Source organism: Falco biarmicus, chromosome 1 (genome assembly GCF_023638135.1).
Source record: "Falco biarmicus isolate bFalBia1 chromosome 1, bFalBia1.pri, whole genome shotgun sequence".
Classification (NCBI taxonomy): Eukaryota; Metazoa; Chordata; class Aves; order Falconiformes; family Falconidae; genus Falco; species Falco biarmicus.
Window position 1 is genome coordinate 82,880,971 of NC_079288.1, and position 27,487 is coordinate 82,908,457.

The 27,487-nt window shown below is 44.9% G+C and overlaps 2 protein-coding genes across 5 annotated transcripts; one reads left to right on the forward strand and one right to left on the reverse strand.

Moving 5' to 3' along the window:
- Nucleotides 1–149: 149 nt before the first annotated feature.
- On the reverse strand, nucleotides 150–24,595 carry IMMT (inner membrane mitochondrial protein). 4 transcript variants are annotated; one of them, XM_056341025.1, is made up of 15 exons: nucleotides 24,441–24,595; nucleotides 18,022–18,098; nucleotides 17,404–17,593; nucleotides 15,729–15,849; nucleotides 14,983–15,060; nucleotides 13,814–13,915; nucleotides 10,867–11,003; nucleotides 9,751–9,854; nucleotides 8,107–8,242; nucleotides 7,160–7,289; nucleotides 5,114–5,128; nucleotides 3,305–3,528; nucleotides 1,956–2,087; nucleotides 1,437–1,566; nucleotides 150–1,106 (listed from the first exon to the last, which is right to left on the reverse strand). In XM_056341025.1, exons 1-15 carry the CDS (start codon nucleotides 24,483–24,485, stop codon nucleotides 496–498), a joined length of 2,232 nt encoding a protein of 743 aa, XP_056197000.1. In that variant the 5' UTR covers nucleotides 24,486–24,595; the 3' UTR covers nucleotides 150–495. The 4 variants fall into 4 exon arrangements, with proteins under 4 accessions (XP_056197000.1, XP_056196991.1, XP_056197014.1 ...); XM_056341016.1 differs by having other exon boundaries at nucleotides 14,983–15,063; XM_056341039.1 differs by lacking the exon at nucleotides 5,114–5,128.
- A 186-nt stretch (nucleotides 24,596–24,781) lies between these two features.
- MRPL35 (mitochondrial ribosomal protein L35) lies at nucleotides 24,782–27,177 on the forward strand. The gene is made up of 4 exons (XM_056341215.1): nucleotides 24,782–24,937; nucleotides 25,054–25,222; nucleotides 25,757–25,901; nucleotides 26,808–27,177. The coding sequence occupies exons 1-4, from the start codon at nucleotides 24,910–24,912 to the stop codon at nucleotides 26,994–26,996; spliced, it is 531 nt and encodes a 176-aa protein (XP_056197190.1). The 5' UTR covers nucleotides 24,782–24,909; the 3' UTR covers nucleotides 26,997–27,177.
- Nucleotides 27,178–27,487: the final 310 nt, after the last annotated feature.

Here is a 27,487-nt window from a genome sequence, read left to right on the forward strand (position 1 = left end):
TGAATAGATGTATTAGATCAATGAATTCTCCCTCTGTGAAAGGAGTAACAGAGATAAGTTTTAACTTCTTCAGGTCGGTCACGGAGAAAGGCTGATTTTACGCTGCCCAGCTGTATGTGATGCTTAAATAGGAGACTGAACAGCAGGAGAAAGTGGTTGAAGTCTTGTTTTATTCAGCTGACAAAATGGCAAATCATTAATGGCAGGTTACAAACATTATTTTGGTTGGATCACAAGCCCGCTTGGTAAGATGGGGAAACAAAATTCTTACACAAATTGTAGAGAAGCTTCCTGAAATCAGTTGTCATGGTAACTCAAAACCAATAAAAATACAACAGGAAGTGAAGTTAAATACAACGCAAGGAAACAAGACGGTACCCGTGCTTTGATTTAATGTTTCCAGCCCCTGCCAACAGTGTGGTTTACAACCCTTAGAAGATCATGGGATTTCTTTCCGGCACAAAGAACTGCTGAACTGCCCCCAGACCTACCATCCTAGCTCTGCACTTGAGTTGTTCCTAACCCCACAGCACTGGCATAGGCTGTCAAGATATCCACAATTTGTTTTGTTTCTAGGGTCATTCGAGCTTCGGTCAGCCAGTCGTGTGCCACTCTCCTAGACTCTCCTCTTAACTGGTTGACAAATTTAGCCGCCAGCTCCAGATCTCCGTGTTCGATGCAATACGAAGCATAAGACAGTAATTTAAACGTATCCAGGTCGTCAGGGCTGAGCTCGGCAGGTGGCTTCAGCTGTTGAGGGTGAAACACAAGCAGCGACTGCAGGTAAGACAGGAAGTACTGATACAAGCTGTTTCTTGTTTCATCGATCATAGCCACACGTTTGGCCAGTTTTTGGACTGTGTAGAAACGTGCTCGGAGGGCCTCTTCGCTGTACACTCCCCGCGTCAGAGACTCCTGAGGGAGAGCTGCTGTTAAGGCTTCTGTAAACGCGTTATCAGAGCAGCTGGCTTTGATGGCCTTCACCGCGCTCTCCAGTGGTTCTGTGGGACTGTCCCCGGAGGCTGTTTTCATGCAGTATTTGAGCGCTTCAACGGAAAGCCACAGCTGGTGGGCCTTTCTGGCTTCCTCTTCTGCTACTGCGTGACCTGCAGAATAAACCAAGAGGACTCTCAGCTGGGGCACACGTACAGGAAGAGCGTTTTGAATACAAGCAGCAAAAGCCATCCCTCTAAACACTGCTTTCAAAAGCAGCCACCCCCTCAGCACTTGAGCTTAAAGCAAGTCTGTTCCGCAATTCAGGGCTGGAACAAGACAACGGCTTTTGGGAGAACCAGCTTTAGAGGCGCGCAGCTGGGATTTGCTGGGTGCCCTGTGGCAAACCCAGGCTGAGCCCGGGTTCAGGCACCCAGGGTTGGGTAACAGGCCTTTGGGGATCACAGCTTCAGTCGTTCAAGGAATGCGACTTCAGTGCTCACTCTCAACTGCTTGCTCAATTCCTTTCAGCCTGGCGTAGGCAGTGTTTATATCCAACGTGAAGTTGTCGAGCTGCTCCTGAGTAAGGCGTCTGAATTGCATTTCTTGTTCACTGAGTTTCTCCGATAAGTTCTGAAACAGAGCGAGATACACCTATCAGACCAGAAACAGCTGTTTAAATACATTTACCTGATTTTTAAGATGTTTCTATAAGTCTGTTGTTCTTGCTTGGGACAATGCATATAGTAAATACAATATACCAGTAAGAAACCTTATTAGGGTGAATTTAACAGTTACTACACTGTCAAAAATTTCTCACCTATAGCAAAAGCTTAAGGCGAGTCTGAATAAAACCTGTGTGTTCAGGCACTTTATGTCATCTCTTCAAAGAGCAGGCCTCCCTCCCCAGCCCACATTTCAGTCTCCCAGAAGACAGTTCAGGACTCCTGCCTTGTGAAGCGTGCACTTTGCAAGGGTTCAAATAATATCCCCTTATTTCCTTGGGGAGTCTTCTCCCTCACCTGCTCAAACTCCACCTTTAGTTCCTGCTCCTGGATCTTAAGAACATCTCTCAGATGGTCTGTGTGGGCAGCAGCCTGCCGCCGGAGCTGAGTCCTCATTTCGCTCTCCATCACCTCTCGGACTTCTTCAACCTGTACACACATGAGCCGTTGTTATTACACTGCTATTTTTCAACAGCTTGTCACACGCTATGATTATATCATACATCAGTACATGGTACATCTTACAGATTTTGTAGAAGTGGCATTGGCAGAGCCCATATTTCAACTTAAAAAGCTGCTGAGGTGCATTTTTATAGCTGAGCCTTTGTTAAAGAGGAGCTTCATGATCCATAATGGCAGTAACTGGTGGTTACCCACTAGTGCAGTTATCACAGTAGTATATATATAAAAAATACAGTAACGTGTCAAACTAAACACACAAGTGTTTATAACCCAGCTTCCAAACCAGACTTCACCTGTTCCCTACGCTCTGTAATGCTGTCCGAGACAGTCTAACAAAATGGTAAAAATGGTCATACCCCTTTTACCTGATCTGGTATACAACAGCCAGTTTAGCAGAAGGAGCATGGTGCAGGTTCATTTAGGAGCAGTTGAACAGTTTTCTGGTTTCCTGTTTCTTTTTTTTTTTTAGAAAGGATTGTGTCACTTCCAAACTTCCATTAAATGCAAAGATGACAGTTCAAGCAACTTTCAAAAAGAGCTCTAAATTAATGCCTCTTACTGCGATGCCCTGAACTAACAGGCTATAGGTGACATTCTTAGTTGCCCTCATTTGTGCAAATATTTCAGCTAGCAGCCGGTGTTGAATCCCATTTTCATAAACAGCAGGAGCATGTGGCACATGTGTCTGCTGCAATCCGGTATCTCAAAAGATAAAACCTCCAATGCCCAAATTCCTACATTTGTGCATTGCATTTGGTTCGCATCAGAAGTGGCATTAAAATTCATGAGTTTTCATAGTCCTTTTGAAAGAAATCAAATCCCAAACCACTGGCAAAGAGAACAGGATGGAGATGCCTCCTGGAGGCAGGACAGAAGGACAACGCAGCCCTAAGGTGGCCACGCTGGGTCAGATCAAGTATCTATTTTGACCCAGTAGTCCTATCTCCAACAGCAGACAGGAAACATGGAAAAGTCATTCCCTGTTTCGCCACATGGTGTTTCCATTAGAATTCTGGAGGAGTTCCCTTGCTCAACATCTCCTTTCCATGCTCAGCCTGGGGGTCACCCTATCGGCAGTCTCCCAACACTCAGAACATCCCGGCTGCTCTTCTGTGCACTCCCATTTAGCTCTTCTACATCCTTTATAAGCCAGAGATTCACCCGGGTGTGTGACGCCACTTTACCTTTTTCTCCTGTTCTATTTCAATCTCACTTTTGTGATGCTCCAGTGCTTTAGCCACAGCTGCCTCAAACGCCTTTTTATCTTCAAGTTTCTGCTTCTCCAGGGCTGACTCGATGTGCTGCTGTTCCCTCACTCGCTGCTCTGCCAGCTCCTTGTTTAGCTGGTCAATGCGACGATGGGCGTGTGCAATAAGAGAATTCAAGTCGTCCGTCGATAACTGGCCAGCTAAAGGAAACACGGAGCGTTAGGAAGGTCTGCAGGGAAACTGCCACCAGGTGCTTGTCCGCCTCCCACTCCAGCACTCCGAGGCTGCACACGGCTGAGCAGCGAGCAGGTTTTATGACAAGTTTTTCTGAGCACCTCAAGCCCTGGAGTTGTGCTAATGCCCACCCAATACCACCTTCTGAACCCCACCTACAAGCAAGTAGTTTCTATCCAGGAAAGAAATTATCTTTGTTTCTCTGAAATTACTCACAGCCATTATTTACACTCCCATATCCAGATCACGCTCAATTAGAGGAGACTGTTGACCACTCTGTCCGTTTCTTGGTCTTTACACCACCGTGTATCTTCCCCTGTGACAGCACTCAGGGCAGCAGGATATCTAAACCCCCCTGAGCATCAGCTGGGTACAAGCTTACGGAAATTTGATCCTGAGAACACCGAACTCACTGTGAGAGACAGCCAGAATTACACTCTCTCTTCAACCATCCTCCAGACCAACTGCTCCCCATCAGATTTCTTGCCCCAGTTTGTACCTTTCAGGTTTGTCTACTCGGAGTGCAGCAGGGGTCACAACCACACTATATTGGCTAAGAAGTTTGCCATTTCTCTGCTGAGAGAGGAGGTCGACACAAGTTACACCTGCAGCATTTGGTGAGCTGAGATTTGATGGCCTGAGAATGGCATAGGCTCTGTAAAGTGCCGCAGCTCGTTTGGCACTGGCTACCAGCTACATTGCCTGTATGGAAAACTAGGCACTACTCGGGAAAACGTTCCTGCAGGATCTGAAGGAAGTGAAATTCCACAGTCCTTCAGCCATCCTGCTGTGGAGTGCTGGGGAAAGGAATGGCACAGGAGGGCTCAGCGCAATGGTGCTCGCGTGTCCAGTGGGGAAGCTGATCAGCAGCACTAAGCTCAGCTGTTGAACTTTGCTACAGACAGAACGAGGTTTTACTGCACTCCGGTTTTAAATTACATTTCTTTAATCAAAAGGGGGGAAAACAGAATCAACGAGTTAACCAACACATCTAAAAATGAGTCGTGAAGATTAGATTTGGAGAATCAAGCCAACTTCAGGTTAAATGCACCTGGTTTTGGTGACGCAGCTCAGAGCGGCCCTGCGTGGCTTTTCAGGCATACAAAGTACCCAGACATTTCAGTGGCCTCAGCAGAAGCTGGTGCCTCCAGCACCTCTCTCAGGCCAGGACTGCTGCCAGGTGGGCCTCCTTGAGGACAAACGCCACCACACAGCCTAACCAGCATTAGCCAGCACTTCTGTTCCTCATTGGAATCTCAGCAGCACGCATCGACTGGCTTAAATTCACAAAGAGAAGTTAAACCTGGCTTTCACGAACCAGCAATCACACCGACCTGCAAAGTGCTGCCAAAGTCTGTGGTTTAAGCTAGACATGCAAAATTAGTGGAAAGGATCCCAAAGCATACCTCAGCCTGCAATGTTTCAGGAATGCCACATTTCACCCCTTTGTTGATACTGGCTGTAATTTAAAGCCACATACCACACAAACACGAAAAAGGACAAAGAGAAGGGAGGACATTCACAAGACCAGAACAAGTTACCGTAACTCACCTAAGTCAGTTATCTCTGCAACAGAAAGAGGAGAGGTTGGAAGAGTTAATGCACATTCACTACAGCAAGTCAGTCACCCAAAAGTAAAATAGAAAATGAAAAGCCTCTTATCTACAGTGACAAACATGAGTCCAAGTTTTTAGGAATTCAGGAAGAACAGTACGTCGAGTATGAAAGTTTGTATTACAGGCAAGATGTAGCCCAAAACATCCCAACCACTAAAATCACTTGTGGAAACCCACAGATTGACGCTGAAGTTTAGCCAAAGCAAGGAATACAAGTCTGAAGTAGAGAAGTGCAACAGGACACTGGAAATTTTAGTCCGACATTTCTAGGTTCTTATAAATCAGAAGCGGTTGGTTAAGAAAAATTCCCAAGCACCAGTGAGTCACAGACCCAAACAGGTCAGTCCCATATACTTCAGTAGGTCTCATCGGTATGAAACTGAGTGCATGGAAGCTATCAGACTCCCCTTCCTCCCTCAAAAGGGCAGTGATCACAAAAGTCAAGAGATTGTCCCTTCATCCTGTGCATGGAAAAGCAGCTGCATCTCCAGGGTGCCCAAGTAAATTTTTTTCTTCAAAACTAATTCCCCAAAAGCAAACTCTGCAAATGACTTGTTAATTTAAAATGTTTTCACCACATGTAGTGGGTGGGTGGTTGGTTGTTGTTTTTTAAACAAAAACTGATCATTCCAGAGATCTGTATTCATTTAGCTAGGAAAATTACTTTGTGGACTAAGGTCCACCTTTCTAAAGCATAAAGCAGCATTAAGAAAGAGCACGTTGTAATTCTTCATAGTATACTTCAAGAAAACTACAAAGGCAGTATTAACACCACTTCCAAACAGTAGTTATCACATCTTGTGACTCAGAAATAAAGTCATGACAGCTCCCTCTGAAAGCTGAGGCTACAAAAGTCTGGAGATCACAATTTATGTAAAAACCCTGACTGGAAGTATCTGGGAAATGTTTTTTAGGGAATTAATTTTTTTTAACTACAACAGGCGATAACCACTCCATGGACCTACGACACTTGAGTTCTTGCAGTAGCTTACCCACAGTAATGGCATATGCGCACGGCTCCTTCTGCACCTTTGCTTATCTTTAAAACAGAAATACAGGGAAGTAACGGTACCTGTGGGCACGGAACGTGCCAAGGGGATTACTGTGGGTGAGCTAGTTGTTAAACCATAACAATTTCATCGTAAGACCAACTCCTTTTCTGCAGCGCTACGGTGTATGAACATTTCCAGCAGCTGAAGGTAATACATTTATTCCTCTAGTAAGAGAGAAACGAGAAACTGTCTAACTATGCTTTTGAATCACATTTCACCCTTTTTTCTGTTATAAGGAAAGCAGAAGACAGCTCAAGTTGGAAAACCCAAGCACCTCAAATAAATACAAGCTCATAAGATCATCTCAGGCAAAGCACTGTAGTAGCAGTAATAGCATCAAAACCCCTGATGCCTATTCCCTCCCTGCTTTTGTGCAGCACTGGCTATTGTTCAAGCTAAGTTACCATGTCAGTGGAAGTAATAGTAGTTACTTTAGAAGTAATATATACTGGGGTAGGTAGGGTATGAACAACGTCCTCTCTCTTTCAGTATATCTCTCATTTCAGTGATGATCTAGAGAAATTCAAGGAGTTCTTTTATCACCCTGTAATAGTGGTGTGTTGTAACCTATAATCCCAGGGAGAGGTGATGGAGCAACACTGATTTGATCCAGATCTGGAGTGACCTGGCTCTCTTCCTGGAATACCAGGAGGGAAGAGATGTTGAAACAACTACATGATATTTATCATACAAGAGCTACATTTTGTGAAACTTTCAGTACAGCACAGGTTGTTTCGAGAATTAATTAAAATAAGCTCAAGCAGGTGTTATGAAGAGCCTTGTGGACAGATTTTCACTTCAAACCAACCAAACAACATGGAAATCAGGACGCTGGACATTCAATTCAGTGGCTGTAGTTCCATAAACAACAGAAACCAAAGAGACTGGCATGTTACGAGCCTGAAGTAACCCTGCCATCAGAGACTTACTTAGCCCCTTCCAGCCAGGCTGCACGTCAGGGGTGATACTGTCAAGCTCTCGCTGAAACTCTTCCCTAGCTGTAGCCACAAGCTCATGATATTGAGCTACTATCTTGGCCTCAGACTGTGCTGCCTGAACCTGTAACAAACAAAAACGAGATTATTTTTCAAGGCAAGTATTGAAATCGGAGGCATACATAATTTAAAGCCAGGCCCTGGGTTTGTGGCAGATTTCATTACCCTCCAGCCCAACCAAAGCAAACTCACTTGGAAGAGAAAAAACCCCACCCTGCGATATCAAATTTCTCACGTACAGTAATTATAGCACACTGGAACTAGACGGCCAGTCTGCAGCCCAGACAGGACCAAGAGTACCTTAAATTCAGTTTATATATTTAAAGATCTCTAGCTCTTTATCTCTGCGTACAGCTGTCGTATAGGCCTAGTAAGCTAATCCTGTGACAGCTGCCCTCATCAGCAAGTTCTGGTGCTTCCACTATTAGGTTAAATTCACTCAAAACCACACCTGATAAATTATCAGCTGTCCTGCAAAGGGAGATAAATTTCACATTTCTTCCCTGGTCTTCTGAGCTTTCAAGTGATTTATCCACCGAGTCATTAGCGCACATTGCTCCTGCTCCTCCCTAACCTCGTACTCTCAGTTCCTCTCAGAATCAAATGAAGAGAGTTACGGGTTGCCCACAGAAAGGGCTGACACCATTCAAGCTGGCTGGAGACTTTTTCAGGACAGAGTTCCAGGTTCTCACAAAGATCTTGTCATGCCTGACTAATGGTAGTACAATCAGCTCAAAGACCGAGTGTAGCTAAAACGCAATGGAATTTACACTTTCGAAATATTTAACCTGCTATAGAGAATTTGGGAACGGGAGGTCTGTGCAAGCTGCCAATTAGCCTTTACTCTAATGGCAATTACAGACAGTCTGTGGAAGCATTACCTTTTTCACTACATTGTCCAAATCAACTATCATATGATGAAGATTTTCTTCTGCAGCAATAATATGAGATTTGGCTCCTGCAATCTGAGACTTCTTGGCATTCTCGATGACGCCTTTCATCTTCTCTAACTCTTCTCTGGAAAGAGAAGAAGGTGCTAATTATAATGCATGCAGGTGTCATGCCATAACCCCAAAGAAATGTTTACTTTATGCTGTCTGTATTTACAGGAAAAACTACTGGATAACTCTACTGGTGTTTCCCCATCTACCAGCTCTATGGCTAAGAGGCTGTGATTAAAGATTATTTTTTTCCCCACAGCCTGAAACCTAAAGATGTCAATGTGTCTATTCCACATAAAATGAGAAATACTTCTACTGCAATTAGTACTGAAGACTCAGCTGGAGGGGGAAGATGAAAGAAAGTTAACTGAAAGGAGTTAACGTTAGTAAAACTAAGTTAGTATTAGAAGGCAGACATTTCCATCACATAACAGACTATCAAGGAAACATTTTTAATATAGACTGCTTACTCTTGCAGAAGTGTTTTGGACATGGTGACTGGTGGAGATAAATGAGGATGGGAGAAAATTTATAGAGCTCTGTAAAGATAGATTATTTTTTTGTAATTAAGAAAGAACCACTTTCTTCTAGCATAACTGGAAATAAAGGAAGAAGTGAAAAAGCGTTCCTTTTCCAAATCCATTCAAACCAAGGGAGGTTTCTAACGACCTCACTGGAACAAGGAACAAGTTTTAAAATAAATTAATAAGTAAACAAAAGCAAAGGCATCCAGTAGAGCAATAGAGAATGAAAGCTGGCACATCTGGGGTTTGCACTGACCTCCTAATGGGTTTTAGTCAGCACAGCAACTTCAAAGATAAGTTTATAACTTTAATAGCAACTGCACAGCTTCAATGATGATGCTGCCCTATTAGCCTCAGATGCATCAAAGGGTTTCCACATTTATTTCTATCCTCATTACAAGGGCAACTTGGAGAGATCTGTCATCTCATTTTTGCTGCTATGATCTCTACGCAATGAGTCCATGCACCAAACTGAACGCACATCAATGTGGTTCACACAGAACCTCAGCTTACCAGCAGCGCTCCACTGCAGAATTCAAGTTTTTCTTAGCCACGGGCTTAGTAAAAATCTAACCTCCAAAGCAACTCTGCTGACAGATGGAACTGCCAAATGACGCTGTAAGGTTTCATTTTTCTTTACAACTAAAATCAGCTAGTCATGTTACTGACTCAATACCCAAAGAGTGCAGTCATGGAGTTCTTACAATAGATTTTATATATGACAAAATTATCCAAAAATAATACTAGAAGGATTATGGATTTTTTTGAATTTTACTTGATTTACCAACCAACACTATAGGTAAGTAATAAGGAGATAAAGTTTTTAAAAAGAATAAAAGGACTGTACCAGACTCTTTGGTACACTGAGGACTATGTGCGCAGGCACCCAAGATGTACGTGTTGCAAATTAAAATATTCATTAGTGCATTAAACCCTTTTTTTTTTTTTGGCACAACTGTCAGTTTAATATGAACACAGGTGACTGCATACTTGTCTGCCAGCCCTTGCACGGGCAACGCACACTTACCACTCAATAAGGCTTAAAACCCAAGGAACTTACTTGGCTTTCAGAAGAGCATCAGCAGCTTCATCCACTGCTCTCCTCCGATCCTTCAGCGCTTCTTCCAGAGTGCGCCACTGAGATGATTTCTTCTCCCCAGCAGCCTAAGCACAGATTCCCAATCAGGGTCATTACAATCATTAAATAAAGAGAGTTATCAGAAAGGAAAGCCTGTAGAGATTCATATGTCACCACACATTTCACTGAGATTGAGCAACACTCTTCTGTTTTACCAACAGAACAGCACAGCAGTCGGTAAAAGCGTTTACAAATTATTTTTCTCTTCCAACATTTTGTTTTGGTTTTGTTTGATTCTTAATAGTTTTTTTCCCACCTGAGCAACAGCCATTTGTCCACACAGAAGAGTCTGCGTGAGGATCACTATGGTGCCACAATGGTTTCAGGGGAAACCTCTATGTGTACTGAAGTACTGCAATACATTTAAACTGCTTTTAAGCTTAATACTTAAGAGTTGCTTAATTTTAAAGCTTAATACTTAAGCTTAAAAGCAAACGCTTACACTTTTTTTACTAACTACTAGATTAAATCTCAACTGCTTGTTTAGTTGCCCACATACCCCAGCTCAATTAACTGAATTATATCCTGTACTCCAGAACTGAATAGGCAGTACCAATTCCACACAAACCCTGTCATTAGCACACCAGAACCATGAGTGGGATCACTCATACATCCCCTACTCATTTCCAGACGAGAAACAAACAGTCCAGCAAGAAGATTTTGGCAAAGGGAATAGTTCAATGGAATTATCAGAGTGGACAGCATGATAACCCAACTATACCTAGGTAAAAAAGGGGCTTGGGAATTAAAATACAATGAATTAAAATGTAACGTGAAGACTATGAATGCATTAACTTGAACTTTTCTTTTTGCAAAAGAGAAAGAAAGGAACTTGGGGAAAAAAACAACTAAAATTCAAAAGCAAAACCACTGTATTATTCAACCACACCACATTTCACAAGTGGAAAGATTAGTTAAAACTGTGATAAAAGGCACTGCAAGAAAAGCTTCCAAATTCATTTTTAATTGTGAGATTAAAAGTTTTTCTGAACACAATAAAAAAAAAAAAAAAAAATTGCCCCGGTTTGTGCAGTCTACCTCAGAATCGTCCATAGCCTCCTTCAGTATTTGTGAATGGGCATTCACTGCTTGCACAGCAGACTCCTGGGCAGTAATGGCCTGAAGGGTTACACGAGCAGTTGTGTTTAGGGCTCCTTCTAGAGTTGCTGCAAGGGCTGGGAAAAAAAAAAAAAAAGTCAATAAAACTATAAGGAAAAGAGCTTTATATTTAGTAAAATAATGCTACATCCTCTGCATCTCCTTACATTTTCTATGATCTGAAAGAGTTGGTCAGTTTGGGAACTACATCGCAGCCTACAGAAGAAGAAAGGTCACCAAAACTCGCCCCTTACTTAGAAAAGGGGCATTGAGGCGCACGTCTGGACTTACAGCAATAAAACTACTCAACAGAAAACCTTTGCCATGTTTCTGCAGCAGGGTGCATTTAGTCCAGTAGGTAGATCTCATCTTCACTTGTTATAATGGTCATTAAGAGAAAACAAGTTAATTTTCCTATCTTCCACAAGGAAAATATATTCCAAATAGAGTTAACCTTCCTAGCCAAGAAGGCGGTGGCCCCTGCTACCTGTTCCTATTGGTACAGAAGCACAAATGGGCTATTAATTATTCAAGCTGCAACCAAACCAGAATGGTTGATTGGAGTGAGCAATGTCTGCCTTCCTGGAACCAGACACATTTCTAAGTAGTGGGGTAAGTAAATCCACCTTTCCAGTAAATAATCCTCCAGATTTTTTCAGTGTAACGTCTCAACTTCTTCACTTGCAGAAGCAAGTCCTTGTACGAAGCAGACAGCTAATGACAAGCCTCTTGTTTCTGTTCAAGCTGCTCTTCTACACCACACAAAGCTCTGAACATGAGCAAGCAGCAGCAGACCACAACAAGTCTACTCCAAGGCCATTTAAGTCCAGGCTTGTGGATCCTCCTCATCCCTCCTGTGCAACAGCTAGAGGCTCAGACTCTGGCTGAGGACCAAAGCACTCTGAGGGAAGGCTGAGTGTGGTCGACACATCTGCCAACACCCCGTCTATGTGCACAGTGGTCAGACAGGTCACGTCAGACACAGCACACTGCGCCAGCACCTCTGCCACCATCAGCCCTTTCCAAGCAGGAAGAGTTACAGAATGAAACAGGCCGTAGCTCCCACAGCAAGCTGAAGCAGGTCCAGTAAGTGGCCTCAGTACTGTTAAACTCCCTTTCAAGCCTATTTTCGTTGGCTACACCTATGTTAACAGTAAACTTTCACTTACTTTAAATGCAGCTTCTGTTCAGCATCCTTGTAGTCAATGCCTCTAGCCCAACCACCCCAAAGACTCCTTCCCTCACCGCAGAAGGTCTGCAGAACCACTGCAGTCAGCAGTCCCTGCACTGCCAAGTCAGAAGTCATCCTTCAATACCCATCCATTTCTCCAAGAGGACAGTCTCCCTCGTCCTCATCATCACCAGCTGAAGGAGGACACGGAAGCTTTCTCACACTGCAAGCAATCCACAGCTTGAGCTGGGTTTGCTTTCAGAAGGAAAGTATCAAGGTAGCTGGCTACAGATTGCCCAGGCATGCTAGACAGCAAAACACCATCTACCAAAAAAATGTCTCTATTTTTCTGGCTTCCCCTCAGACAAACCAGGCAAGGACCCAAAAATCTTGATTAAACAATCATGCTGCAGCCAAACCAAGACCAAACAGCCCAGAAGTATTTAAAATCTAACAAACCAAGTGGGGAGCGAGGGGGGGGATGCAAAACTCATTGTTTTGAGCAAGACACACAAGGAGAACGTTGAGTTTTGGGACACAGGAAAAGCCAGACCACCTCTCAGTAATACAGCTGGATTAATAGGTCTGAGTCAGGACCCAGGCAAGGAACTGTCATAGTTCCCAACCCAGAACCTACAGGCAACTCTTCCCAGAGCCTTGAAACACCGTCCCTGAACCACTACCGAACAGGTCTGCAGCAGCTCAGTAGACAAGGACCTGAGGACCCCAGAACATGGCAAACTGAACATGGGTCTACAGCGTGCTCTGCAGCAATGAGTCCTGTGAACAGGGCTGCATCAAACAAACACACACCCTACAGATCAAGCAAAGGACTGATTTTCCTCTAATTGGCACTTACAAGACCACAACTGGGCTACAGTGTCGCATTTGTGAGCCTCAGTATAAGAAAGACGCAAACAAACTGGGGAAGATCAGCGGAGAGGCACTGTGGTGGTTAGGGGATGGGAGCACATGACAGATGACAGGCTGAGGGATTTAGGCTGCTTCTGGCCTAAAGAACAGAAGCTGAAGGGGTATCTTAAGTGATGCCTTCCACACCTAAAGGGGTGTTACAGAAGACATTGAACCAGATTTCTCAGAGGTGCCCAGAGAAAGGGCAAGAGGCAACAGATCCGAGTGCAGCAAGAAAAATTAATTGGATGTTACCAAGTTCTGCATTGTAAGAAGTGCTGGCAAACCTGCTCAGAGAAGTGGAAAAATCTCTATCCTTGCAGAGCTTCACACATCCAGAGGAGAAGCCTTGAGCAACCTTCCTCCAGAAGGATCATTATACTTTTAGAGGGTGGTTGAACACTGGAGCAGGCTTCCTAAAGAGGCAGTCGATGCCCCAGGCCTGTCCCTTAACACCATGCTTTAACTTGGGCAGCCCTGAACTGGCAGTTGGACTGGATGATCATTATAGGTCCCTTCCAACCAAAACAGTCCACCCTACTGTAACCTGCCCCAACTCTCCAAGCAGGGGGATAAAACTACAGACCTTGGAGGTCCATTCCAATCCAAAATTTTCCGTAATTGTTTACCTCTTAGTTACCTGTTAGTGAGTGGAAGAAGCTTCAACACCACTCATTCTGCCAACACAACACAGGGACAACAACAAAGAGGTGCATGACTAACTTCGAACTCTAAACTTAATACAGTCCAACAAATCTACTGTCACATACAACGCCTACAGGAAAACTAACAGTATGGACTTACCTGCTATCTTCTCTTGCTCTTCTTTGTCTTGCTGGGCAAGCCGGGCTGCAACTTCTTCTGGTGACCGTTCTTTTATAGCATGGGAACCTTCATGTTCTTTACCTATTCAGAAGTTAAAAAAAAAGTTAAACTGTTTAAGTGGAGAGTCCAAATTAGAATGTGGATTACTTGTAGGGAAGTAATTTTCTTTTGAAAACTAATTTTTATAGTCTGTATCACTTTATAAATCTTCTGCATGAAGCCATGATGAAACTACTTCAAGCGGTTTTTATACCCATAATTACAAAGGCCGGTCTCACATCTTAAAGGTAGTAATATGGATACCTCGCATGCATCTGTAGATTTTATGTTGTCGAATTACAAAAATACACAAGATTCAGAAGTGAAAGGCAAAGCAAGAAGCAAAATACACTTATGGAGCCAAGTCTAAGTTTTAAGTGAACATCTGTTCTGATTTTTTTTTCAGTTCTCCTCTGGCATGCTTAGAGTCCAGACAAAATAAAGATTAGTGAATCACAATTATACTCTATTGCCTAGCCTAAGGCTACTCAAAATGCCTGTAAGAGTGAGCACTAACCTAAGTTTACATTTGCACTGAGGAGAGACTCCAGACCTCTCAGCCTCAAGCTGCAACAAAACCTATCAGGTTACCCTTTAATAACGCTGATGCTAACTCTGAGGAACATCTTCACTTACTGCTGGCATACATTTTTAGGAGATGTGTTCATACATAAAGAAATCAATATAATCTCATCCGGAAGACACTACTGTATAGAAAGAGACTATCACATAGAAGCTAGTGTTTCTTGCTGAGCTAAACAATAAATGCAGTGCCTTTGCTTGGCTCTGGGCAGACACACTTTTCTGAACAGCAATCAGAAAGCCACAAAGAGCAGAGGCAAACTGGACCGCACAAGTTCCAGTTCAGCATGAAGGCAGGCTTTCCTCTTGCATTCACACCTATACCTGTCCCAGCATCAATCTCAGCTTCTTAGCGTGTTTAAAAAAAAAAAAAAAATCTATTAATAGATGATGGAAGTTTTCTTCTGTGAAAGACACAAAGAATCACACCTTTAAAACTGACAAATACCAACACACAAGTAAGAATTTATGCACTTGAAGCTACAGGATTTTGCTTTTCTTCATCGTGTTCATATGATCTTTTTCACCTTCTTGGGTCTGTATCCCCGGAGCTGGCATCGACACGGCTACACCTGTTGCAGAGATGATCTGTGCTGCAGCCTTGCCTGCTGTTCGATACAGTTACAGAAGAAAACCAGTCAGTATACACGCGCTACAATGTAAGAACAGAGATGTAAGACTTTTCCCCCCCCTGTAGAAACATATGGTTTGGAGACTGATATTATTATTCCCAGAAAAAGAGAATTTCCTGGACAAACTGCAACCAGATATTACACATACACACACACGTGGCCAGGAGAGATAAACGTAAAAAGATGACGTAAGTGCTCCTCTCTAAACGAGTTCCATTTGATCTGCCTTTAGAGTAGCTCAGTAATTGTGTAAAATTAAGCTTCTTGCGCTTGCAAGAAGAGGTAAATGGCCTCAGAGTCCAACACCCACAGTGCTCTTCCTTCTGAGTCTCAAATCTAAAATATGCAGGATAGTAATTGTTTACCTTCGATACCAAATATTCTATGAAGTAAGTAAATTTCATAAAAAATAGCCAAAAAAAGCCAATGGCATTTTAGGAGAAAAAAAAACAACAACAACAACAAAAAACCAAACCCAAACACCAACTTATGACTGAAAAGAAAATAACATTAATTCTAAGAAATAACAATTTACTCATCTTCAATAATTCCAAAGGACTACTTTAACCTACCCTAGCCAGTATGAAATAGGAGATCGTTGGGTCCTTTGCTTCTCACTACATGACATTCTATACATTTACCTTCTTTTTCTTCTGAAGGAGCAACAGCTTCTGTTTTGCTTATCTGGGATTTGGTAGCAGGTTGTTTAGACTCTTTCATTACTTCTGCTACAGATGAGATCTTCAGTGGACCTTGCTGTATCTTGAAAAGTCAAGAACAAGAAACATCATCAGTTTTCCAAACAGCTTGTGTCTCATCGATCCCATTATAACAGAAAAGAACATCTCACGTCCAGACAACTGTATTAGAAATTTAAACTTCAAGGTACACGTGAAAACAGTAGCAAGGCCATTATCATTTATTGCTTTGATTTTTAGTTTAGAAGGAATCTACAGTTTTCACCTCTCCAAAACGGAAGGTGTAGTAGTGCAGTTTTCATGACAAACAAATACTAAGGTACGCATAAAAAACAAGTAATTCCATGTCCCAAATACTCCAAACACTTCTGAGTGCGCTGGACACTACAGATAATGCAGAAACTGTAACAATCACATGCACATGAAGGTCTGAAACAGCTCCAGAAAGCATATTTTGATTATTTCCCCTTGGACATTATTTAGTCTATACAGGTATATCTTAAATCAGTTCAGTTGATTATGGGAATCACCCCTCCCAGCCTGTCCAGTTTCTAGGCAGTTTCTTTTGAAGTTGAGTGGAAAAAAATACATAATTTTTTTAAAGATATGTGACTACATAATTAGAGATATGTTTTTAAAAAAGAACAAACATGATGATTTTGCCTGGATATCACTGAACAGAAGATGCTACAGGCATGGTGTGGGGTTGACAGGCATGCATGACTTCACTGATTTCCCTTTGAAAGGATCCAGATGCTAGTGTTCGGGGCAGACAAACACTTACTCAAATATTTTGCGAGGTTTTATGATATTAATCCTTTAATATTCACCATGCAAAGCCACCAGGCAAAAATGAAAGCATGTGAGTCAGGACCATGACTGGGCAGGTGGTAACTTTGTCAACTGACAAGTCCATTTTACAAAATTTACTAGTGCCTGGGAGACATTAAGAGCTTGGATGATCGCATGTCAAGTGAGCTAAAACCAGAATAGATACAGTCTTGGTTAATTGATATTCTCCCATTCATTAAGAACAGCTTTCTTAAACTCCAGTTTAAAATACTTCAGGTTTCTTGAAGGTCAAATGGCTCCTGAAAGCTCAGGACAATTACAACCAGAGCAGCTTTCTGGCATTCTTGGATAATTAGAAAGTGTTTGTTTTCAGACGCAGGAACACAGAAACTTCCAAATTCAATTTCCAGAGCTGTGCTGAAGGCAGTATCAGGTCGGCCTTTCTGCAGGGTCATGTCACCAAGATTTCAAAGTATGATGCTTATGCATGGCTCTATACCATTCAAAAATGTTCTCAGTCCTCTTTAAAATAAATTTCAGCTTACAGTAAGTTTTCTAATCCTGCTACATCACAAGTAAAAATAAGTTTCACAACCCAAAGACCACAATCGCAAGATGATGATGGCAAATGTACAAGCATCACTGTTACGCAGCATGAAATAGTGCCTCAGTTCATAATTCTTAAAACTTCTTAATTTAAGATTTCTTAAAAATTCTTAAATTCTTATCACACAGCAAAATGAATCAGAATTTGAGAACTAAGAGCAGGTGCTCTCTCCAAAAAATAAGGAAACTGAAAGGGTGGGGGTGAATGGGAAACACTTACCGGTTTCTTTGGCATCGGTGCACTATAAGATGCAGGACCAAGTGCCATCTCAAAGAGTTTATCAGAGTAGGGAACAGCCTTCTCTACGCTCTCCCGGAACTGCGTGTCATAGCTGGCATACAGGACGGTTCCACCTACTCCTCCACCCACAAACAGGACACCTGCACCAATGACTTTGCCTACAGAGACACTGAGGGGGAAAGAAGAGTGAAAGTTAGGATAAACATCAAACTGTGAGTCTTAAGCTTACGGCTGGGGACAACCACTCCGTTCCAGAAGTTTGCCAACAAACCCAGCGCCTACTGGGTTTTGAAGTGGTTTTTTAAAACCACTTTCAGCATCAGCAAAACCCTGGTACCGTACTGGTTCATGACTAATGAAAAGATAAGACAGCAACCCACAACCTTCCTAGTAAATACTGATCATGTTGATTAGCTTCCTTCAAACCCAACTGAATCAAACAAGGAACACACAACACCATGAGAATAAGAGTTACTCAACACAAAAAAAAACCATCCCACTGCTACCAATACGCTCTCGTTTGACACTAAGGAGCAGATTCCCTCTTGCTCAACACAACAGAAGAACCAATTCCACCCTTCAAAACCTTCTACGTACCCAGACTCTCCCGAGGGGGTAGCATATCCACGGTACAGTTGTAATGGACGGAGTGACGCTCTCCCACACCGGCTATTCTGCAAGGGGTAAAGGAGGCAAGAGTTAAGCAGTGAGCACATTTAAACATCCCTTCACCTCAACAGCAGTATCGGATCGTTTGCTCCATCACCCCATCTTGCACACCCTCTGAAGGAAAGCAGCAGCTGGCACTAGGGCAGTGATGCTGGGGTTTGTTTTCCCTGAACAAAGATGATGAGCTTTATCACATGCAGCTCATAGGTTAAGATTTAAGTAGTAATCAGGCATTTTGAAAAACAAGCCAAAAAAAACCCCCCACAACTAAACCAAACCTAAAACCTACCCCAGCTTATGCATTTATTTTGCCTATTTATGTTCCCCACCTCCCGTCTGGACAGGACAACTGCATTAGTTCAGATGTTCAGATTCTCTTCAACAATCACGTGCTAGAACAGCTTGGCTGCGAGCAGCGCAGAAGACAACAGCAGTTACTGAAATACTTAAAACTATGAAAACCTATATTTAATACTTAAAACTATTTCTATTTCTGAAGACATATAAGCGGTTCTCTTTAAGCTTGCAAACCAAGACTTCCTCTTTAAAAGAATTAACAACGCATACACTTTCCAGATAGACTTCGGATTATAATATAAATTAAATCACTATATGAAGAGTGATATTTCATTATATTCTACTTAACAGAAATAAGATTACCCAAGATTTTTATCTTCTTTATATTTTAGCTGAGAATTAAGATTTACCAGAAAGACCGGTTAAGCTGCTGTAGCCTACAGAAGGAAAAATGCTGTCCTTCTCAGGTCTTTTTTTCGCCCCCCACAAGAATCGCTAAAAGAGAAATACAGGACTCACAGAAAATCAGTGTACACGGCACAAAAAGAAATTTTCCCATACTGGAGATATTTTTGCTAGGAAATTTTTCTTTAAAAACAAAAAGAAAACTTGGAGATGCTTCAATATAACAGAACCCTAGAAGATAAGTTTCTCTATTTCCTTCTGCATACGGCAATATGTAAAAATTACAGTTCTTGTGGTTTAGGTTCCATCCTTGTCCAACAGGATAGAGAGGATAGGCAGGAACACTGAATTCTTATTCTTTCCAGAAAGGCAGCCAAACCATTTTTAATTAGTAACAGAAGCATGTGTACAGCAACAGGAAACATGCTCTTCTTACCCTTGAGACCTTCACAAGCCCTAGCTGTGCTCTGTGGTTGATTTTCTCATTACAATGGATAGAACAGGCAACCAAATAATAAATTCTGTAATATTTTCAATTATTAGACTTGATCGCCGCAGAAGCACACACTGAGGCTTCACTGCTTCTTTCAAGGGGAACTTCACTAATAAAAGCCTCTTAAATCATTTTGTAATTGCCTGCTCAGTGTGCTCCTGACTCTCAACAGGTCCCTATTACACCATGAAGCACAGAATGAGCAAATTATTTCAGCACTACGCATACAGTTCAATCCAATAAAATAATAAGAAAAAAAAGTTATCTTCTGTGGATCAGGTCAGACTGAACTTTCAGTCCCTTCCAACACTTTGGCTGTATGTTAGGATATAAGCTGTCACTCCCAAGCCCCTCACCAGGCTTTCTGGAGGTTATCTCACCCTGTCCCCACCAGCCACAGCAAGAGGGTGCTTACAGCAACTCACTCCCACATCTTGCTTGGGCTGGACTTGCCTTCTAGGCGATCCTGGAGGCTGCCACAGCTGTAACCTTGATGCCTGGGCCAGTTCACCCATTTTCACATTGGCTAAAACCCCTACTCACATCTAGTGATGGCAAACACCACCATACCCATTTAGTTCTCCCACCTTCAGTAAACACATCTGTTCCCACAATTAGGAACAGGCTACGCTTAGGGAGCTAGCAGGACAGGGGAGAAAACCTGTTTCTCCTAGTTCAGCACTTAAACTTTGTACACCAGGAGGGCCTTTTTTGGGTGGAATTACTGGTTTTTAGTTCAGATATCCTTTGGACCAGATGATCTTTTGAGGTCCCTTCCAAGCAGGGCTGTTTTACAACTAGCCAAATCTTCATTTTTATTTATCATTCATCAAGATAAGAGGAACGAAAATGCAGGTGCTAAATCTACGATGTTGGTTTCTCCCACTAGTGTACACGTATGGGGGTGATAACTAAACCCCAGTGAAGTCCCCACCAGCTCTTTCTTTCAAGATACTGCAACAAACAGAAATTACTGGAGCTGATCAGGGAACAGCAACCTGAAACCTTTAGGTATCAATGTTTTATGAACAGAAGCCCAAGTCTAATTTTCCTCCCTCACATCCAAATATACAACTACTACCTCCAAAAATCACTGATTTTTATTAAAAATAAGGTTTTTAAAAGCAGCATTTTTTGCTCTCTTTTGGCCATCATAATGATATTGCTTATATTTGCTTTATCACCGTAGTTTGGAAACTTACAGATAGTTTCTAACCTACCCTTTGCATAATTCCCATGCATTTGTCATATTTTAGACCCCTGTTATTTATTTGTAATAATGCCTCAAAGGATTTGGAAGAAATACATTGCATATGCTTTTCTATGCCCTGTAAAAGTAGAAATAAACCGCTTGCTGTCCTGCAGAAGAGAAGATAGAGAAAACCTTTTGGATAAGGCAACACACAGACAGCACAGATCCCTCTAGCAAGGGCACTACAAAACAACAACAGCTGTTGCCGTTTTGTTCTCCTCTTCAAGCAGTTCTACATGCTGTTCCACCTACTTCTTAAATGCTTATTATTTTACATTAATTACCTGCTAATTTATCACCATGAGAATCACTTTGCAGGGTACATCATAACTTCACTCTGGTTAATATCAAGAGCCCCAATGAGTCTAGCATTTCAGGTTATCCACACCAAGCTCACCCTGGCAAAGCACTCAGGACAGGCACAGCAGAACATCATTAAATACCATACTCTGCCTTGCAGGCTTGTACTTCACATGTCACTTCAAATAACCAGATACAGACACACCATCCTCTGCATTCATCCAGTCGCAGCTAAACATCTCCTCGCCAGCAGGCTCAAGCATCTTGCCTCAGAATTTGCAAAGAATAAGCCTGCAAGACACATACAGTTTTCTGCTACATGGGGTTTGTGTACTTACAACAGAAAAAGCAAACCAGAAACTTTAGAGGAAATTCATCTTCGTAATGACAGAGGTTAGGTGTAACAGGGACATCTGACCACAGAACTCCTTAATTTTTTATTTCCCATCATTCAAGACTTCTGCCAAATAGCATTCCTTTTTACAAAAAGCTGTTTGGGGTTTTTTTTTTTTTTTCAAAGAAAACTACAGAAATACTCCAAGTAAGGGAAGAAGAGTCTCTCTGCAGCACTGTACATGCAGCTGAAAACATTTATGAAATCACTGTGATGAAGACCTGCTTCTCACAAAGCCACAACTTCAATTCACCTGTTAACAAGCTTACCAATCCTCCACGCACACAGCTCACAGAGAAGAGGATAGCATTTTTCCCAGTCTCACTACAAGACCTCTACTGAGATTTTTCCATACTTAAACCTTCACACTGCTCTGGCTTTAGGAACCAAGCAGCTGCTTTGCTGTCCCCATCCAGCCACACTCTGTTTCTCAGCAATCTGTCTGCTCATGCAACCGAGCATCATCAAGGACCTGTTACCCCACAGTACTGACCATGTCCAGCTCTCCTTAGACAACTGGAGTCTCTTAATATCACAAAACAGAAGCAGACTTGCCTCACTGTCAGCTTCCATATAACAGATATGTAAAAAGGGTTTATTTCCATTTGTAAAACATTGTTACTCCCAATGTTAAAAAAAAAAACCAAACCAAAAAAAAACACAAAAAACAACCACAACAAAAAACCACACATTTCTTTGTGGGCTGTATCAAAGCAAAACAATTAAGTTTTACTAGCTGAATAGTAAGGTACCAGTCACTCACAACAATGCCACCGTCAGGTCTGCAGGCAGATGACAAGGCTCTGGCCTGAGCTTTAGCTAACAGAGAAACTCCTGACCATGACATGAGACACAGCAAGTCTCATATCAAAAAAAAAAGAGCGACAAGAGTGCTGAAGGGGTAGGAAAGCCAAGAAAATGGAAGATGGATAATAAAATACAAAAACTGTGTAATTGCGGCTGCCTGGGGATCACCAGAGCTGGAATGGTGAATAAACCAATGCTGCTGCTACAGCAAGAATGTGTCTGTTGAATGTGGTCTCTCAGGCAGGAGGATGCAGGCAGCAAGGATGCCTTCCCTTATTAGCCAGGCAACAGGCAGCACAGCCAGATGGAGCATCCTGCTGTCACCACGCTAGTGCCCCTTTCAAGACTGACATCAGCATCTGCCCAAAACACTCTCAGCAGCCAGAGGGTCTTACTTCCATGACGGGAGTTTTCACTACTTGTGGAAAAGCTACCTAGTATCATCTCAGATCAGGTTAGCGCTTCTTGATTGGAGTCCACAGTTGTGCACCTCTTGCAAAACAAGTACTACAAAACATTAGTGTCTTATTTCCAGTTTCTGGCTCTTTCGTTAGCCAAAAAGAAACAAGTTTTAGCTGCAGAAAGTCCATGGGCTCAGCCACAGCCTTCATGTGTATACACCACAGTGTGCCACAAAGCTTCCTCTCAATATCAATAAAAATGAAGCAAAACATATAAGAAATTATTGTGGCTGAAACCTGGACACATTGCATGCCCACTTTTGCTGTTCAAACTAAATCTTTGTGTATTCAGTCTCATCAGAAAACATGAATAGGGATAAAGGAAAAAAAATAAGTTCTTTCTGGAAGTAAGGAAACAGCAAGGATACCGACACCAAACTTCACAGTGTGCTGTGGCATCTGTTTGCACAGTTATTCCATCAATGTTTACAGACCGAAGACACGCTTCCAAGCTGCAAAGTGCATCAGTGGCTTTTCCAGTGCTGTACAGTCATTCCAGACACATTCTTTTGAAGGCTAAATATATGCAAATAGTCCTAAATAATAAACATCCACGAAAGGCTGTTTTCTGGCTTCTCAACTCCCAGCTAAAACCTTCCACAGGCTTGTAAACCCAGAGCCTTATTTTAGCGGGCATCAGATGATCTGGCCCAGAGAACTCTCCCGACTTAAAAAGCAGCAGAGGAAACGCCAGCTGATGTGGTGAAAAAGGTTGCTAGCTTTAAAGTGGTTTCCCCTCAACTACAAAGTCACTGGGGGATGAACACACAGCTTTTCCTTTGCTGAACTGTGTGAACAGAGTAACGAACAATGGAATTTAGAGCAGAGGATAAAAGCGATCTAATCAGATTATTTTTTGTTACTGTTAAGCAGACACCTGAAACACAAGTTGGGGCCTTAGCGGAGGAGTCACCCTCACCTATAAGCCCTTGTAGCTCCTTAAAGTTGGCCAACCACTTTAAAAATGCTCTGTAGCATATCATCACCCTCATCTCTGCTGAGGTCTGCAAAGGTCCCCAAAATAGGTCCAACGGGCACTAGTCATAGCATTGCATATTCTCTCCTTTTACTGTGAGGACTAAAGGACTCCCATAAGGGCCACTCAGTACTGCAAGCCCCCTCGCACCCGCAAGCTGACGTTACCCCGAGCACCGGGACCCCCCACGTTAACGACAGGGCCGGCCGGGCACACCCGCTGGGGTCAAAGCGGGGCAGGGCTGTGAGGTACCGGGTGCCGCAGGCCGGGGAGGCGCAAGGGAGGCCGCAGCAGGGAAGGCAAGGTCACGTCCTTCTCCACCAGCGAGCGGGCCCGGCCGCCCCACCACCGAGAAGCCGGCCGGCCGTGTGCCCCCGCCGAGCCCTGCAGCTCCTCCGGGCAGCGGCCGCTGCTGCCCAGCACTGCCCCGGGGGCAGCACCGGCGGGAGAGGCGGTGGCGGGCCCGGCCCGGCTGAGGAGACTACGGCCTCCAGCATGCACCGCGGCACGCCCCGCCCCTCAGGGGACGCCGGCCCGTTGGACGCCCGCAGCGGACTACAAGGACCGGCGTGCCTTGCGGGCGGCGCGCCCCTCCGAGCGCACCGGGCTGCCGCGCCGCACGCCGGGACTCGTAGTACAACCCGCCTTACCAGCGCCCAGCCCCCGCCCGCCCCGGCGCCCTGTTGGCACTCGCGGCCGCCCCTCAAACGCCGAGCAGCCAATCGCGGCCCGCGCGTGCCGAGTCATTCAGAGAAGACCGAGCCGCGATTAGAAGGCGCGCGGCGCCTCATGCCCCGCCTCATGGCTCCGCGCTGTCCCCACTCGCCCCCGCCAGCGGGCTCGGCACAGCCCGGGCCAGCCCGGTCCCTGAGAAGGCGGGCGGCCAGGCCTCGCCGGCCGGAGGGCGAACAACAGCGCAGGTGGCTCCCTCAGGGCTGCGCGCCGCCCGCCGCCCCGCTCACCTGCGCGGCCACAGCGACCCCCGCTCGGTGACACGCCCGCAGCATGGCCTCGGAGCCGGCGGCGGCCGGGGGCAGGCTGCGGGAAGGCGCCGTGCGCGGTAACTGCCAGCGCCGCCTGCCTCCGCCCCCCCCCACCGCCCGTAACGGCGCGGCGCGCGTGCGCGGCGCCCGCCCGCCCTTCCGTTCCGCCAGGGGTGCGGCCGCTCGCCGCTGAGAGTGACGCGCGGCGTGTCCAATCAGAGGGGAAGGAGGCGGCGGTATGCAAATGTCCCGGCCCGCCGCCAGCGGCCGGCTGTCCCTGACGCGGGGCGCGCCGCGGTGGGAGGCGGTTACCCCGGCCCTGCGGGGCGGGGGCACGAGGCAGGCCTGGGCCGCAGCGCCTCTGGCAGCGAGGGCAGGGCGGTCAGCAGCCGCGCGGGAGCGCTCCGCCCCCGGCGCAGCGTGACCCTCGCGGGCTGCCGTACGGGGCATGGCGGCGGCGCGCGGGGCCGTGGCGGGTGGGTGGCTGCGCGGGGCTGAGGGGAGGCGGGCGGCCATCTCGGGGTGGGGGTGGGGGAGCGCCGTGAAATGGCGGCGTGGCGCGGCCTCGCCTAAGGGGTCTGGCTCTCCGCAGGGATCCTGGGCCGCTGGGCCGGCCGCTGGGCCGCCGTGGGCCGCGCTCTCCCCGGCCTCTCGGCCTGGCGCTTCGCGCAGGTGTGGGCACCGACGGCGGCCCCGCTGTGGAGACCGCGGCTGCCCGGGAGGGCCCTGTCCGCGGGAGGCACCCCCTCGCTCCTCGGCAGGTACGGTCGGCTTCTCCTTTGCAGAAAAAAAAAAAAAAAAAGTTGAAAAGGAGGTTTATGGAGCCTCTGCTTCATGCGGTAGCCAGCCGGTCTGTGAGCCCCGCTGGCAGTGCTCGAAGCAGGGCACAGCATGGAGCGCGCCGTGCAGGCGTGGGCCCCCCCCCCCCCCCCGTAACCGTGTCATAATCGGTGCCGTCCTTCGCTGATGATTAATATCCTAAAAGCAATTTGTGAATGCACATAACAGCCGAGTGCTTGCTCTTGAGCTTGAGCCGCTTTTTGTTGGTGGAAAAGAGCCATTCTGTGTGGAATATAACTTGGAAATGTATTTTGACTAGTGTGTGGCGCCGCGGTTAGCATTGGTACCTACACACTCGTTCAGTGGTGTGCTGTAATGTTACATGAGCTCTCGTTAACCTCCAAACAAGTCTCAGCCACTTGTGATTTCTCTTTATGTGAGAAAAATAGTGATAACTTGAGGAAAATGTTTCATTACTGTTCTGTGTTTTTCCATGCTTTGGGGGTGTTTTTTAGTGTCACATCTCTGCTTCCGAGTATCCTTCAACAGCCAGCGAGGACTCTCACTTACTGTAGCTTACGGAATGGAAAGAGGAAAAGCGTGAAATCCGTCGTCAAGAGGTTTCTCCGGCTGCACAATGGCCTTTGGGTTAGGAGAAAGGTAAGACACTTTAGCGATAGCTTTACAGTCAGTGAGCTAATTGTTTTACTTCCATTAGAGGGCAGTAGCTGGTGTGGAAGTTTAAAAAAAAAAGCTCTGTAGGGACAGTCATGCCTTCCTGAAAGTAGGGAGCTTGTCCTGGTTTGCTTATCAGTGAACATTACAATGAAGGGACAGAGTGTACCGTCAGCAAGTTGGCTGGTGACACAGAGCCGGGAGGAGCGGCCGATGCCCCGGAGGCTGCGCTGCCGCTCAGCGAGGCCTGGGCAGGCTGGAGAGTTGGCGGAGAGGAACCTCATGGAGTTCAGCCAAGGCCAGTGCCAGGCCCTGCCCTGGGGAGGGACAGCCCCAGGCACCAGCACGGGCTGGGGCTGCCCTGAGGGGATCCTGCCCCTGCCCTGCCCCAGTTCCAGAGACAGGGAACTGCTGGGCAGGGGCCAGCACAGGGCTACAAAGATGATGGGGGCACCTCCCTTGTGAGGAAAGGCTGTGAGAGCTGGGCTTGTTTGGCCTGGAGAAGACTGAGAAGGGATCTTATCCATGTCTATAAATATCTTATGGGTGAATGTCAGAAGGATGGGGCCAGGCTCTTTTCAGCGGAGCCCAGTGACAGGACAAGGGGTAAGGGGCACAAAGTGAAACACAGGAAGTTTCTTCTGACTATGAGGAAAAACATCTTTACTTTGAGGGTGACCAGAGCTCTGGCAGAGGCTGCCCAGAGAGGCTGTGGAGTCTCCTCTGGGGACATTCCAAACCTGCCTGGACGCAATTCTGTGCAACCTGCTTTAGCAGGCACTTGGACTAGGTGATCTCCAGAGGTCCCTTCCCACCCTGACCATTCTATGATTGCTGTATATATATATTTACAGCAACCCACTTAAAAGTCTTTTGTGTATTTTCTGACAGTCTGGTTATAAGAAGAAACTGTGGAAGAAGTCAGCATCTCAGAGGAAGCGTTTGAGAGAGCTGATGTTGTGCACTAGAACACAATGTAAGCTCCTTGATAAAATGACCACTTCTTTCTGGAAAAGAAGAAATTGGTATGTTGATGATCCCTACCAGAAGTATCACGATCGCACAAATCTTCGTATGTAGAAATCTTGGTTTCATTTTTGCATCTCTCTAGGAAAGAGGTGGTGGTGGTGGTGTGTGGGGCATGGTCTTAATTCTACAACATAAATCTGTAATGCCTGTTAGTTTTCTAAATAAACATATGCATATCATCTTATCAGAATTACGGGTATCAATGCCCAAAATAAAGGAATATTCAAGATTATCTTCAGCTGCAATTTGTATTTCACTTGGCGGAGGTCAAGCCGGTCACCTACATGTTCTGATGTCTGTTGGTTTCCTGTGATTGTGTGTAACTTGGATGAATACAGTCTAAACATCACTAAAAGTGAATAATTCAACATATTTAATCTTAAATTTTTTAAAAGGAACATGTTCAGATAATCCCGGGATATATTTTCCTGTGTCCATACTTACTGGTAGCTCCCTCCTTGGGGAAGGGGAAAAAAAGAGAGCAGGGTCAGCTTCAGTATTGTTGCCTGTCACAGTACCAGATAAACTGTTGCCATGTCTCC

Coding starts and splice junctions, on each gene's coding strand:
- IMMT (XM_056341016.1), bottom strand. CDS start 24,485: ATGCTGCGGGCGTGTCACCGAGCGGGGGTCGCTGTGGCCGCGCAG. Junction 13,916..14,982: donor GGGGATACAGACCCAAGAAG/GTGAAAAAGATC, acceptor ACTTCTGAATAG/GTAAAGAACATGAAGGTTCC. Junction 1,107..1,436: donor AATTGAGCAAGCAGTTGAGA/GTGAGCACTGAA, acceptor TTTATTCTGCAG/GTCACGCAGTAGCAGAAGAG.
- MRPL35 (XM_056341215.1), top strand. CDS start 24,910: ATGGCGGCGGCGCGCGGGGCCGTGGCGG. Junction 24,938..25,053: donor GGCGCGCGGGGCCGTGGCGG/GTGGGTGGCTGC, acceptor GGCTCTCCGCAG/GGATCCTGGGCCGCTGGGCC. Junction 25,902..26,807: donor GCCTTTGGGTTAGGAGAAAG/GTAAGACACTTT, acceptor ATTTTCTGACAG/TCTGGTTATAAGAAGAAACT.